General features: G+C 39.6%; 3 protein-coding genes across 3 annotated transcripts; 2 read left to right on the forward strand and 1 right to left on the reverse strand.

The window, feature by feature from the left end:
- Positions 1–1,849: 1,849 nt before the first annotated feature.
- Positions 1,850–2,737, reverse strand: LOC137171654 (adenosine receptor A1-like). The gene has a single exon (XM_067575702.1). The coding sequence runs from the start codon at positions 2,735–2,737 to the stop codon at positions 1,850–1,852; it is 888 nt and encodes a 295-aa protein (XP_067431803.1).
- A 2,230-nt stretch (positions 2,738–4,967) lies between these two features.
- Positions 4,968–6,893, forward strand: LOC137172407 (sphingosine 1-phosphate receptor 3-like). Its single transcript, XM_067576824.1, has one exon. The coding sequence runs from the start codon at positions 5,831–5,833 to the stop codon at positions 6,695–6,697; it is 867 nt and encodes a 288-aa protein (XP_067432925.1). The 5' UTR covers positions 4,968–5,830; the 3' UTR covers positions 6,698–6,893.
- A 6,707-nt stretch (positions 6,894–13,600) lies between these two features.
- On the forward strand, positions 13,601–14,902 carry LOC137172416 (G-protein coupled receptor 183-like). Its single transcript, XM_067576836.1, has 2 exons — positions 13,601–14,648; positions 14,745–14,902. The coding sequence occupies exons 1-2, from the start codon at positions 13,765–13,767 to the stop codon at positions 14,800–14,802; spliced, it is 942 nt and encodes a 313-aa protein (XP_067432937.1). The 5' UTR covers positions 13,601–13,764; the 3' UTR covers positions 14,803–14,902.
- The last annotated feature ends 235 nt before the right edge of the window (positions 14,903–15,137 follow it).

Here is a 15,137-nt window from a genome sequence, read left to right on the forward strand (position 1 = left end):
CTGCTAGAATTCAAGAGATTAAATAATCAAACTAAATGTTTTATGAGAGTTTGTGAGAGAAATCCGCAGGTTTCGAGCGCATTTTCCCCTAAATTCCATAAATACACCAGGCCATTATGTTGAGATAAAGTGAAAGGCTGGTAACCAGGGATTTCCATTTCTTGATTGGAAATGTTTTAATCAAGGTTTGCATCGCAAACAAGTCCAATTATTTTGTATCACCGTCATTTACAGCAGGTTTAAATTTAAAAAAGCTTGTAACATCGCTGCCTGTTTTGCAGTGTAGACTGTTTCTCTGCACTCTCAAGAGTCTTTACTAGCAGACCATGCCTTTCAGCGTGTAATGTATTAATGCGCCTATTGCAAACACGCAGCATCAGCCCTTTTCATGCAGAAATGAGTTTATCAGTTGGAAAATGATTGCAATTTGACTACAAATTTGAGCTCAAAGCCATAACAGATCTCAGAGAACGATGCATTCACATATATTTTCTATGTATTTGCCTTTTTGGATGCAAAGAGGATATGCCTACATATGTTTATAAGGGGTTCTCTGGTGTCTTTTGTGAAGGAGGTGGTGACTGGTATCAGCAGAGAGAGAGAGAAAAGGGAGAGAGAGATGGTTGTGGTTCAGAAATTGGGCACCAGATGTGCGGAAGTGTGGCGATCTGTTGGCTCCTCCTCTTAGCACAGAGGGCCCTGACCAGCCTTCAGCCAATAGAAAACAGGATACAACACTACTGATGTGGTTTCACCAGCATACCATTTATTGGACCTCTATCAACGAGATTACTCTTCTAATATTACCTGCAGCTAAAAATTAATCTTATTGCCCATCGCCCGCAAGGCGCTAAGAGACTCATATTGTTCCAGATATTGTAGGACTATCAGTGTGATCTGCCATGCATTATGCTTGTGCTTCACATCTCATGGAGATCGATGTTATGGCGATGTGCCAAAGTACTCTTCTGACACTCTGCGGTTGCCGCGGAAACTGCATCCTCTGCGGGGAAGCTGGACACACTGAGGTGCATAATCCAGGTGCTGAGAAGCACTGCATGAGTTTCTGTGACATCACCTCCCCCTAGATGAGGATAATTTACGAAAAACAACAGCAACTGCGAAGCAATGATAAACTTCATAAGGATATGACAATCAATCAATCAACATTTCTGATATCACAGCGAGTCCATTTGAATTTATAGGTTACAAAAAAATCACTGAGTACAGCAGATTAATCTGCGCACAGCCTAATTTGTTCATTTCCCTCTTTTGCTTATTCGATCCATTCCACTAAAATATCAGGGAAATAATGCAAACAGTCCAGAAAAATGCTGGAGGTGAAGCAGAGAAATAAAGAACAGGCGTTAGCACACTTTCTCCATTTGCAGATTTCAAATTTAATCGAAGAAAAAACGTTGCCAGTTACTTATTGCCAAAACATCTCATCTGTTTGGGTGTTCCTCTTGGTGTTTTCATGACAAACAAAAAAAGCAACAAGATAAATAATAAAATTATATAAAAGCATATAAAGGACAAAGTACAAAACATGAAAAGTCAGTTCATTTGTTAAACTTTACCCCTACACTGCAGCAGAAGCATCAGTGGTCTGTGGCATTCAGAATAGAGATATACTTGGGTACATGATATTTAGGGCCTGTGTGTTCCTCTGGGATGAAACAAAAACATGAAAAATGGGAATAAAAATAAAAACCTGGTTTCTGGTGTCTGTAAAATGATTCTGGGCTCAGGTGTGCAAAAATATTAGGAGACTTTCAAACAAATCATCATGAAGCCATGATTCCTTTCACTCACCACCATGAAAAGCATTTTGTTAACAACGTTTACACTAATCAAACATGCCCACCCTTTGCCTCTTCCTATAGCAGGGTTTCCACACTTTAGTGAGCAGCGTCGCCCTGAGCGGAGCGCAGCCTCTGATGTACAGAATGGGGGTCAAGGCAGCATTAACTCTGGGTAAAATGCGAAGAGGGTCGGTGCCTTCATTCTTAAAGGTATAACAGGTTGAATTAGCAAAATTACAGGCAATAACATGAGAGAATATCGGAAGCCACGTGCCTAAGAAAAACACAGCCACCACCAGGATGAGATACACCGATGAGCGCTTGCTGTCTCTCTCCTCAGAGGGCGGCTCCCTCTCCAGCTGGAACCTAGCGATGATGAACAGTCTGATGTTCAACCCTATCATTATAATCACTGTGAATATGTTCCCCACAAACGAACCGATGCTCGTGATTTTTTTGGCTACTCCAATAGTGACCAAACTTTGCACACCAACGATGACGAAAGCATAGACCCAGTAGCCGAAAATGACCAGCAGGGTCCTGTTTCGGGTCATGCGCTGGGAGTATTTAAAAGGTGAAATCACAGCGTGGTACCTGTCTGCCTGCGCGGCCAGAATAGCCATGTAAGACAGTCCTAGAAACGTGGGAACGATGTAAAAGGTTCTCGTAGGGGAGTCGAAGCTGTCCCTCACATCGAGAACACCAACATAGTAATAAGACACGCCGGTGCAGATGTCACTGAAGCAAGTGCTCAGCATGTACATGAAGCGGTTCTCGCTGCGCAGCGCCTTGTTCAGCAGTATGGAGAGAAACACAGACACATTGAGGAAAATGATGCTTGCAGCCAGGAAAACACTGAAAAGAAGCATAAACACATTGCCAACGTTTGTGAGGGGCAGAGCAAAAGACAGGCCCTGGCTGCTGTTACTCATCGGTGCAGAGAAACGGTGTGCGCAACAGGGTGCTCAGGTCTTCATTGCACAGCAAAGACTGGAGATGGGCAGGAATGCAGCTGTATGGCTGTACAGCTGAGGGGGTTTTTACCACTGTTCTGGTTTATGTAGTCAGGCTTACAGGGAGACGTCGACTTGGGTGACTTCAATTCCCATGGACAACAAGTCAACAAACTCTTGATAAACACATACAGAGGTCAACATGTAAAAATACTGCAGCACTAATATAAAAAGGCCTAATATCACGGTCCATTAGGGTTATCTTTTATCATCTGCTCAATGCATACTGTCTATTGTCGATTTCAAGTTACAACTATAACTTCAGTCCTGATTTAAGGAGTTTTTATATAAAATTCTCATGACCATCATGTATTATGAATTACATTGTTTTCTTTTAATATGAAGCACTTTGGCTTTATGAAAGCACCTCAGCTGTATGAAAGCTGAAACTATAGATATCAGTGAAACTGTGTGCTTGTTTACATTTTACACACACAGGAAAGAAAGGACAGAAAGGTTAGTATACTGTTTAAACAATCTTTTTGTACAGTTGTTTTCAAAGCTGGGGCTCCTAAAGTAAGGTTTGGTTTAATTTTGTTGCTTTAGGACCATGAGAACAACACCAAACTGCCTGTTTTGATCAGAGGCATCTCCCTGTTATCATTGTTATTTCACTTAAATTGTCTCCCCCAAGTTTGTCTACCAGTTTCACGAACCCCCTTAAAGAGTTAAAGACTGTGTGGGATTAAATAGTCTACAGTATTTTGAGGGATACTGAAGAGCAAACAAGCTGCCAACAGCTTGTGTCAGCTCTTTTAAGTGTCTGGTGTTAAGAATGACTGATTGGTGTAAGGGAGGTTTATCCACTTGTGTGTTTCAGGAAGCCATTTTCCAGTCTAGATAATTAGTACATGGCATGTTGGCTCTATTTTATATACCATATATACATATACAGTGCCAGTCAAAAGTCTGGACATACTTTCTTATTCAAGTGAATGGGAACGTGTCTATATAAAGTGTATGTACAGTGTGTGCAAAAGTTTTAGGTACTTTAGATGTTTAGATTTTTATTCATTATGCAATATCATCAGGGAGGCGTCTGAGCAGCATGACAACGACCCCAAATATACAGCCAAGATGAACAAGGAGTCCTGCAACAGATGGTTTGGCCCCCACAGAGCCCTCAACATCATCAAGTCAGTCTGGGATTACATAAGAGATAGAAGTAACTGAGACGCCTAAATCCACAGAGGAACTGTGGCGAATTCTTCAAGATGCTTAGAACAACGAACCTGCCAAGTACCCTGAAAAACTGTGTGCAAGTGTACCGAAGAAATATCTATCTATCTATCTATCTATCTATCTATCTATCTATCTATCTATCTATCTATCTATCTATCTATCTATCTATCTATCTATACAGCCAGAATCATGAAGAACTATTTTAATCGACAAGAGGAACAAGGAGTCCTGCAACAGATGGTATGGCACCCTACAGAGTCCTGATCTTTACATCGTCGAGTCAGGCTGGGATTACATGAAAGACGGAAGCAACTGAGACAGGCTAAATCCACAGAACTGTGACAAGTTCTCCAATTATGTAAGTATGTATATATACAGTACATAATGCAAATGCTGAATACAAACTGTACTAGGACTCATCCAAACATCTACAGCCCCTTTACAGGTAGTAATGACATGTATAGGTTGGGAACCCATAGCAATATGATTAGAGGGAAGTCTTAGGCCATATAATGAAAAATGGTTTATTGCTCCCCCCAGTGGCTGAAAAACACATTGCATTAGGTCAGACACACTGGATGAAATAAATAATCGCAAAGAGGACAGACAATGCAATACCACAGTGTAATAATGCATCAAAGAATTCTAACAAAGGCTGGTGCAATTTGATAAATATGCCTTGAAATTATCATTGACTGTTTGGAAAACCTCACTTAAGTTCATGCAAATTTAAAAAATTATAGGACATGTGTGTTTTAATACCAGGCTATTCGTGCTGAATGAATCTTGGCCACATTTTTTAAACGTATCTGCACACATTTAAGACGTTTCGCACTCCATGGTCATGTAGATGTATGTTAGATAAAATTACCTGAAATTATAATTACCTGAAAATAGGAATACATGTGACAAAAACCGAAATTTGTAAAGGAAATGTCCACAGAATGGGGAATAGATCACCAAAAGGTCAGAGCACACCGTGACGTCAAGCTAAACAAGCGGCCTCATGAAAAAACAAAACCAACACATATCGACCGCACACTTGTCTTCCTCAGGGTCAAATAATCACATACTCATACTTACTCTTTTGTGGACATACACCAAGGGTACCCGTTTTATGTCATATTGCTGTCAGATCCAAGAAGCGCACCCTCGTTTTTTATTTATTATTATTTTTATTTATTTGTAAAGTAGAATGAGTCCTCAGTTAAATACTGGGCTTCATGATGCTCATTCAAAGTTTGACACATTTCACTTTTTGTGGAAAAAATACGCCCGAGGGACTTTAAAAGTTTTGCAGAGTCAAAAGAAGCACAGTTACGCAAATGTATTTTTGGCTGGTTGAAGTATGTTTTGTTTTTGCTTTTTATGTTGATCATGTCTTTGGAAATAACACAGACGTTTTAGGACACAATTAAGTTCTTATTCTGAGGACTGAGCAGCTGGTACAATGAAGGTATTGAACAAAGGTAATTACATCTTAAATGCAAGTGATATTAAAACCATATAGGTCACACTGAACCAGATCTGAGAAGAAGCGGCCCGCACCAAGCCAAGTCACAAAGAAAGTGTTATGGAGACCACATGACGCACAAACAAGTGATTGATGATCACCTTGTTTTCACTATAACCAAACACTCCTGGGACTCTATGTGATTAGGCCTCATTTATCCTTTCCATATGTCTGGCACGCGTCACTCTTACATGAAAACTTGTTTATGCTAAAGCTTCTGCCCTCTAGAGATTAAGAGGTTTGCTTAAATTCTGCCAACTAGCCCTCATTCCTCTATAAATACAATAAACGCTCGTCTTATCCGGCGGAGCGTCAGGATGCTCCTCAACGCCACCGTCCCTCTGTCGGTGGATTTCAGCACTCCGGGGGACTTTCTCATCTTCATCTTCCATATTCTGTTCGCCACAAGCGCCGTGCTCGTCGCCGGCTCGGTTATCATCGGGATATCCTTCACCCGGTCTCTGCGAGTCCAGAACCGTTTCATATTCATGCTGAACACGAGCATCAGTGACACTCTGACCGGCTTTTCGGTCTATTACCTCGGCCTCTTTGACGTCCAAGAGGGCTATCCCTCAAGGAACGGGACATACTACATTTTACCCTCATTTCTAGGTGTCAATGTGTTAACCTTTCTCTTCGCTCAGTTTGATCGCTACTTCGCCGTGTGCCATCCATTCTTTTATAACCGTTACATCACAAGGTCTTTTGTCATTGGGATTTGCGCGTTTTGCTGGATTTACACATATTCTATCCTCACCGTGCAAAATATGGTGCCTATTTCAAAGGCGGCTCAAATAAACGCTTTTGGTGTAATGACTCTGCAGATTATAGTTCTTGTTAAAGTGTTGATGACGATTAAACTTTACATCATAGCCAAGAGCCACCTGGTGAGAGACGCGCCCAGTGCAGAGAGAGACAACAAAAAGGAGTCGCTGCGCATTATTGTGTTTGTGGTTATATGCTTCTTGGCTCTGTGGTGTCCATCCTTTGTCAACATTATTGTCAGACAGTTGACTAGAAAGGGTCTGAGGTTTAGAAATGAAGCCACTAACCTGTTCGCCATCATGGCACGCCTGAACGCACTGGTCACCCCGGCTCTGTACATCTGGGGCAGCCCGGCGCTGCGCCAGGCCGTGTGGAGAACAGTGTGGCGGTGGGTCTGTCCCAGACGGACGGTGAGGTAAGAAGCAACAAAATCTGCTCAGAGTGATCGTTTTATGTCAACAGAGTATTAGACTTTTTTTTAATCCAATATTGAGTGTGAATAAGACAATTACTGTGTCTCTCTCTGATCCCCCCCAACCCATCTGTCTTTCAGAATTGGTTTTAACTTCGATGGAGTGACAAGCAAATTATAGTGAAGCTGCCAGCATCAACAAGGTATCATAAGAATGAATTATATTATCGCTTTCACGCGGCTGACGTAAGAATGGCCTTTGTTTCAGTCACTCTTGAATTAATGTGTCTGTAATATTTAAAAATGACTGGAGGGAACTGAGCTGGTTGAGCTGTTTTACATGGGAGCTGTTAGGGTGTAATGTCATAGTCTTTATACACATTGTGTTGAGACCGAGTGAGGACTGATAGCCAAAGCTCTTACTCTATGCCACTGCCCTCCAAATCTGACCTTTGAACTGGAAACGCTGCATTGTTTTTCAAATGAACAATTGTCATAAACGCTTTTGAAAGAATAAAATTAGATATTTGTATTACCCTTTTGTAAAAATTTCCTCTATTGCTTATCTTGAGCTCCCATGTGATTTTGCTTTCCGCGGAACTTGTATTAATCCAGGTGCAAAGCAGGTTAATCCTGTAATATTTCTGTATCCGATGTTCTTTTCTCTCGTTTTCTTTGAAACTATTAAGGTTCCAATGAAATTTCAGTCAATCGATATTTTAGGTTCAATTTCAATTAAATTCCAAACATATTCACAAATGTATAAAATGTTTATTATGTTTTAATATTTTTAATTATGGACTCATAATTATCTTCTATCAGAGGCATGGGAAGGGATTTAGGTTAATGTGACTGTCTGTGTGTAGGCCTCTGGCTCTCAACATATGAATGCAAACTATTTTAAAGTATCCTGTTGTGACAAAGGCTCCAGACTAATGGATCCACAGTATATTTTTCTTTCCTATACGGCTCGAATGGATCATTTGTAATGTTTTACAGGTGTGTCATGACCGCTGTCCATGGTGCTAATCATGGGACCGTCGGAGATTCGGGAGCTGTCCGAGATAGACTCGTCTAGGTTGATAAGCTTGTCGGCAGGATTCCTGCAGTTAATAGTGACAGGATGAGATCTTTACTGAGTGGCGTAAATGTCCGGTAAATTCTACAGTTTTGATGGTTTATTATGTCGCTTGGTACCTTGTTGGTATTTGACATTATCGTGCAGTATCAGGCTGCGAAGCTGTCTCCAATGTGTAACCATCGCAGATGGTCCAGAACACACACCGAGGCATGTACCAAAAGGGAAAACAGTAACCTAGAACATGGTATAGTATTACCGCACATACATGTGAATTCAGTAGTCAGACATCTCACATTTTAAGTTTTCGAGCCGTCTGAGAGCGCCGACCGGAGCGGGTACCATGGACAGCTCCCCTGTCGCTGGATCAGCTCTGCTTTGTGTTCTTTAAAATATCAGTTTCCCAAATCTCCAAACTCCAAGACTCACTCTCTGAATTTTATGCTTAGCCTGCCTAAAGGCACAGCCTAAGACTATAGACATATGTAAATATGATCATCAAGGCCGCAGTTGATTTCAATGTACGGCAATAAATAATTCATTTAAGACACGTCTTGAATCTGGAAAGCAGTGAAGAGCAAAAGAGTATGTTCCCTTTTACTTAACTTTGAATACAATTTTCGTAAAAAGGAATGGAAAGGAAAATAAATATCACTTCACAGGACTGTCAGCTTAAAAAAGATGAGTGATTGTCCCAGGTGTGGTTAGGACATTAAATCAGCTAGGGTGAATGTATTGTACAAATGTGTGTAAAATGTATATATTGTAATATATAATATATTGATCTACTTTATAAAACATGCTGTAAAACGCTAATACATATAAACGGTTTAATCAGAAAATGTTTGAGCTGCTTCCCACTGCATATTATTACGCTTTCAATGAGTACATCTTATTAAAAACTGCCAGTGTGTGGAGATAGAAATCCAAAAAAGTTTTGAAAACATGCACTGCCCTTTTCAGTTATCTTGTTAAACTACAGTTGCTATGTACAGGTGTTCAGTTGATGTCTGGATAATCTTATAGGGTCAATATTGATACACAGATGTGGCAACATTGAATAAAAAGAAAGAGCCAAATAGCCGTAGCTGTTTTTCTCCCTGCCAGTACGTGATCACACAAGTGAAAGCCAAAGTGTTGCTGAACTCTGCACTCAGCGTACTTCCCCGTTTTTATCAGATTGCCATGCAGGTGTATAGCCCAGTATCATGATGTCCCGGATCAGCAATCTGTTTCAGTTCTCTTTGAAAACATGAAAAACTCGAGACAAACCTTTTTTTTTTTTAAGAGATGATTCAAAGAGAGACACTGCTTCCCCCATGCATGACAAATACTACTAAAAAACTATTGGAAATAAGTCTAATAAATGTTAGTTCAGTATAAAAACTCAAAATAAATCCCATATAATGACTCCAATATCTGTAAACTATGGTTAGGTATATGGACATGACCCACAAAACCAACAAAGCAAGGCTAAAAGTAGGCTACCGAGTAGGCCACTATGAGCTGACACATTTACAGCACTCATTATCAGATGAAGATACATTAGGATAATTAGCACAAGATGTATAAGGAATCACACAAACGTATGAGTTCAGTGGCTGAACATGGGCATTAATTGGTTGGAATTAAGGAGCCAGTACGCAGAACTGGAGCCGCAGATTCAGGACCATGGTCAGCGGCGTGGCCCTCACAGCTCAAACACTGCCGCAGGTTCAGGACCTTGGTCAGCTCCGTATTGTTGTTGTTGACAATAGTTCTTAACGCCGTTTCAACTCCAAGATGGGCCTTGTGGTGGTAGAGGGCTCAGCTTCAATACAAAAATCATTTATCCTCTTTAGACTGTTTTCCATTGTTGTTTGAATTAAATAAAAGGAAACTTAAAATACATTCTATTGCTTTTAATGAATTTAAAAAAAGGAATAAAAATAAATAAAAACTGAAGTCAAATTGATCACAACGGGAAAGGGCGATGGGACGTCATTTATCCTCGTCATCTCCTCCTACACCCATCCTTCAACATCAACTCAGTTTTTTGGTCGCAGTTCACGTTGGGCTGTTTCCACTGCTCAGTCCCATCATGATCCTCTCAGTCAACATAACGCTCGTTCCCCTGTGTGTTGACTTTGACAGCCCAGGAGATTATTTTCTTTTTATTTTTCACACCTTAGCTGGGGTGAGCACCGTGCTCTTAGCCGGTTCCGTGGCGTGTGGTATTGTTAATACACGTTCACTATTAAGACTGAATACTTAAATAATTCTTAATCATTTACAGCTGAATTCAACCAGCCAACAAGACTGGACGGCAGCCCAATCTAAACCTTTTCCACGGCACTTTGACATGGCCTAGCAGGAAAAGTACACGTGTATTTAATGACACTAACTATGGCAGCATTACATTGAGGTGTCAAGGCGCTAAGATTTTGCATGCTGGCTCGTGCCTTGGTTTTAATGGCTTAACAAAACGCAGATATCATTGAAGTTATTGGCGACACCTTTGCTTTTACTGCTATGACAGGTCAAAATGTCTGGTATGAAAAAGGCCCAAATATTTCAGCTCGAAGCATTGACTGCAGACCTGATGCGCGTCCTTCATGTTTTGAAAACTGGTGTAATATTGCCGTTTTACCCACCAAACTAAAATAATTAATCACGTTTGGATGTTTCCTAATTAGAATTAATTAGTGTCAATCCCTGTCCTGAAAGGCCTATTGTATCAGCTCAATCCTGTAATAGTTTTATTATGAATGATAAATTCTCAAATCTTAAAGGTACAGGTACAGAAATTAATTCAACTCATTGATCGATTTATAAGTTAACTATTCTATAGGTTTCCTGGAAATAAACTAGAATGATTTATAAATTATCAGCCAGTCTGTTTTCCAAGTGGGCAATAATTGTCTAAGCTTAATACACTGTAGTTGTAGATTTTGCAGGAATAAATAATAACACAAATGTATCATTTTTTGCGTGCTTTGTGGCAAATATGATGGATTACAAAAGCATTAATCTTTTCAAAGTGTTTACACTATATGTTCCTCAACAGTTGAACAGTGAAGTGCTTGTAAAAAAATATTGGCTGCAGATTAAGGCCCTGCATGTTATGGGAGATGCTGTAAATCCTGCCATTTTAATCTATCTCCAAATTTAAATGACCACAATGTGGAGGTTTCATGGTTAAAATTACTGATAAAATCAGTTTTCCAGTGAGTGGAGATAATTATTGAATCAAGGAAATAAATAAGATCACCATGCTTTCAATGTTACAGATAAAACTGCATTGGGATTTTGGTTGAGTGTATCATGTCAGATTTCATGTACATGATGGGCAATTATAAGAACAATAATAATCAATGGATTCACTCATTTTTTCTCCCTATAGGACTGATAAAGTTGGTGGGATGATTTGGAATATTTCAGAGTGATAAGAAGTCGTCTCTCTGTCTCCTTGAATGTTCAGTTGAGATTCTAGGTTTGTATGTGTTTTGAGAATTTTAAAATACATTTTTCATGTCAATCTGTCACTATTGTATGTTTATTAAGTCCCAGTCTAACTGTAGGCCTACCTACAGTATTATTTTAGGGCATGAAGCTCTTCAAAGTATTAGAATTATTTTAAAAATCCATATACCTGGCAGCCAGTGTATTTAGACTGTCAGGGAGTAATGTTAGACTGTACAGATTTAAAAGTTCTCATGTCCTCTCTGTTTCCAAAAGTTTTGTAGGCCTCTCATCATAACTTGACAATGCTAAAACAATTTATTGAGATTTTCTGGGAAATAGAAGCTGGGAAAAGTCAAGTTCAAAGAACATTGCAGCAGTCAAGGTTTAAGACAAACTAAGCATGAATTCATTTCTTTGTATCAGTAAGCACATATGTGCCACATTGCATATTACCTCAATTTGAGGCAAAAGGTTTGGGTATAAGTGATCCATCCTCACCAATACAGTCTCTCTGTTCAGTGGGTACTGCAGCGTTCTCTGCAGTATCATTTGTAAAAATTTGATTCATTCATTCATCAAGACTTTCACTAGGGCAGATTCTGTGCTATGTCCATGTTGAAAGCCTGACTCATATTGTAAAGCCTTTTAACTACACTGCTTCCTTCAAGATCCAGCTATAGGTTAAGTTTGAAACAGGTCTAAAGTTATTCAGAATTGATGGTTCAAGATTAGTTTTCTTAAAGGGAGACTAACACATTCTTTAGTTCTTCTGGAAAAAATATCAGTTATGAGAACTGTTTACAATGCCAAGGTCAACATGTGATGTACAACCTCCTTAAAAAGTTTGTCAGAATGTGTCCATACATAGATAACCTACTAAAACCTCTGATTTTATAATGTCCTAAATCATAAATATTTGTTGGAGCTGAATTTCTGTGGAGGGGCTGTGGCATCTCATCTCATTAAAACTCTTTTTTTGTGCTTTCATGTTGTTCTTTCAAATGTGTTTTATTAACTGTCTTTTAAATATCTTACTGAACCTTATCTTATTAAGTGTATTTTATTTAGTAAGTACTTTACCTTGTATTGGTGTATAAAGTGTGCAAATGTGCAAAAAATAAACTTGCTTTGTCTTGCTTTAAAGCTGTCCTATAAATCTTATGGCATGTTGCGGTTGTGTGATTGCAGGATGACCCTGATGAAGGCCACAAGCCAGAACACGTTGGTGTCACAATAAAGTTGTTCTTTACTCCAAGTGTTGCTGCAGTTTTGACCTCTTCATGCTATGGTTATGGTATGGTTCTGCATGTCCATAAAAATGGCATCAATGTCGCCAACATGTGGCCAGTTACAGTTAAAAGGCCACAGCTTAAAGTTAAGGCTTAAAGTTATGTACAATTAAGGGTATGACCATTTTGAGTGACAAGTGCTACCACGGCGACAATGTTGGTTGGTGAGGTAACCATGGTGTAACCCCAGAGTCACAGAGTATAAGCGTAGCCATAGCCATAGCTATTTCAGTGTGTTTTCTGTTCATGAAAGTTATATGTAACATTGTGGTTGCCTAAAAAAGTCGCATGTGTAGCATGTGGTTGTACTAAAAGGAGTCTAAAGAGTCAGGTAATCATTTTTTCCCCAGTAAAGTACATTTTGTTTTAATGGTTTTAAGCCTGTTTTTCTCTAGCAAAAATTAGCATTAGCATTATCACAGTTAACTATAGACTGTAAATGCACCGTGCTAACCATATGGTCACTTCTGGCTCCAAAAATGCAAGATGTCTACGGTCAAAATGTAAACTCAAGGCTTCAAAACAGGAGTACACAAACCAATGGGTAACGTCACGGTAGCTACATCCATTATTTTTTTTACAGTCTATGCGCCTAATTAGATTTCCCGCCATTTTGAATTTTTTGTTAAAAACGCTTTTAACTTTTCAAGGGCGGGATTTTTGGGAATAAAAGGCTCTAACTGTTCAATGCAATGACCTATTACAACCAAAATTGGGTAACATGTGCACACTGGGCCCTTGAGCAAGCCTATAAAATTTCATACAATTTCCCCACCCGCTGGCGCTACAGTTAACATAATACTTTCAATAACTCCTTCTCTATTAGCATGACAGGGCTGAAACTTGGTACACATGCATCAACTGGATTGCGGTAATTTAATTAAAACATTTAAGGAATACGAATAAAGCAAAATAGTAACTGACATGATTAAAAACTTAAATGTTCAAACTTAAATGTTTATTAAGAGTAAATCTAAACATTGATATGAAAAGAGAGATTAGGCCATGTCTCATGAGGAAAAACAGTTTGGGTTTACGTGGGCAGTGGCTTATCAAGCAGCTATATGAAGACAATAAATTCAAGCTGCATTACTGAGACGATGCTCCACTCCAACATCACAGACTCTGTGACTGGAGAACTGCATTAGATTTGGAATGGAGGACATTCAATTGCTCATAACATCTCAAGAGAGACTGGTGACAGCACATTAGGTTTTACTCATAAATAAAGATTTGCATTTAGGAAACCTTTGCGCATAAACAATGCTCCTCTCCAACATCACAGACTCTGTGACTGGAGGAGTGCCTTTCTCAGTGGACTTCGACAGCCCCGAGGATTATCTTATCTATATTTTCCAGATTTTATTCGCTACTACTACTGTTCTTATAGCCGGACCTGTAGTGATCACCATCTTGGCCACCAGAGCGCTCCGCCTGCAAAATAGGTTTCTTTTCATGCTGAACACCAGTATCTGTGACACACTGGTTGGGTTTTCAGTGTATTATGTTGGTCTGTTTGATGTTCAGGAGGGATACCCGTCTAGAAATGGAACTTATAATATGTTACCTTCACTTCTTGGGGTAAACATAATGACATTTTTATTTGCACAGTTTGACCGGTATTTTGCCGTTTGTCATCCATTCATCTACACGCGCTTTATAACCCGGCGGGTGGTTATCTCTGCAAATGTTTATTGCTGGTTTTATGTCTATTTTCAGTCGATCATTTCCAATTTCTTGCCACTTTCCAAAGCGATACAGCTGTATGTTTTCGGTATTGTAGTCTTACAAGTTATTGTGCTCACCAAAGTGGTCATGACTATCAAACTGTATGTTGTTGCCAGATTCCAGCTTGAAAGAGACCCTCCCAGCGCGGAGAAAGAAAGCAACAAGGAATCTCTGAAAATAATCATTTTTGTTGTCATAACTTTCTTGGTGTTGTGGTGCCCTTCTTTTGTTAATATCGTCCTCAGACTTGTGGTAGGAGGAGGGCTGACATTTAGGAATGAAGCCACTAATCTTTTCGCCATCATGGCTCGTTTCAACGCTGTGTGCACACCGACGGTGTATCTGTGGGGCAGTCCGGCTCTGAGAGAAGCCATGGTGAGGACAGTGTGGGGAAGAGTGTGCCCGAGATGCAAGAGGAGGTAAGAAGTTAATGGGCAAAAAGAAAAAAAAAAACTGTGATAAATATGTCAATAGTCGACTTGTAATACGCAGTTATCAACCTGGTTCTTTCTCAGAATTGGCTCCTGTCCTACGAAGGGAAATAGAAAAGGAAGGCCGATGAAGATTCACTGACCGTGAGACCTCTGAAAGACTCCGTCAGCAACTACTGCAAGTTTTCTAGTGATAAAGGCCTCTATTACAACTGCAAATTTAATAAATTATGAAGGAACAGTTTTCTTTGTCACATTATGTATGTTTCTTATCTTGAACTGCCCGTATGTTTGTTCCTTATTTACTCTTAAAGTTATGGCATGGTTCTCACAGAGATTTTTCCTCCTGATGATAATTTATACACCACTTTTCTTAAACTCAGCCCCGGGAATAATATGTTGTATTTTGTAACTGTACGGCTCCATCAGCTTGGTCGGACATGAATAGATGTGGATAGTTTGGGGCAAAATTTGCCA

The sequence above is a fragment of the Thunnus thynnus genome, chromosome 2 (genome assembly GCF_963924715.1).
Source record: "Thunnus thynnus chromosome 2, fThuThy2.1, whole genome shotgun sequence".
NCBI lineage: Eukaryota > Metazoa > Chordata > Actinopteri > Scombriformes > Scombridae > Thunnus > Thunnus thynnus.

Bases quoted from the DNA above. Each gene is read 5' to 3' on its own strand.
- LOC137171654 (XM_067575702.1), bottom strand. From the start codon at position 2,737: ATGAGTAACAGCAGCCAGGGCCTGTCTTTTGCTCTGCCCCTCACAAAC.
- LOC137172416 (XM_067576836.1), top strand. From the start codon at position 13,765: ATGCTCCTCTCCAACATCACAGACTCTGTGACTGGAGGAGTGCCTTTC. The intron at 14,649-14,744 runs GTAAGAAGTTAA...GTTCTTTCTCAG, and splicing joins TGCCCGAGATGCAAGAGGAG to AATTGGCTCCTGTCCTACGA.
- LOC137172407 (XM_067576824.1), top strand. From the start codon at position 5,831: ATGCTCCTCAACGCCACCGTCCCTCTGTCGGTGGATTTCAGCACTCCG.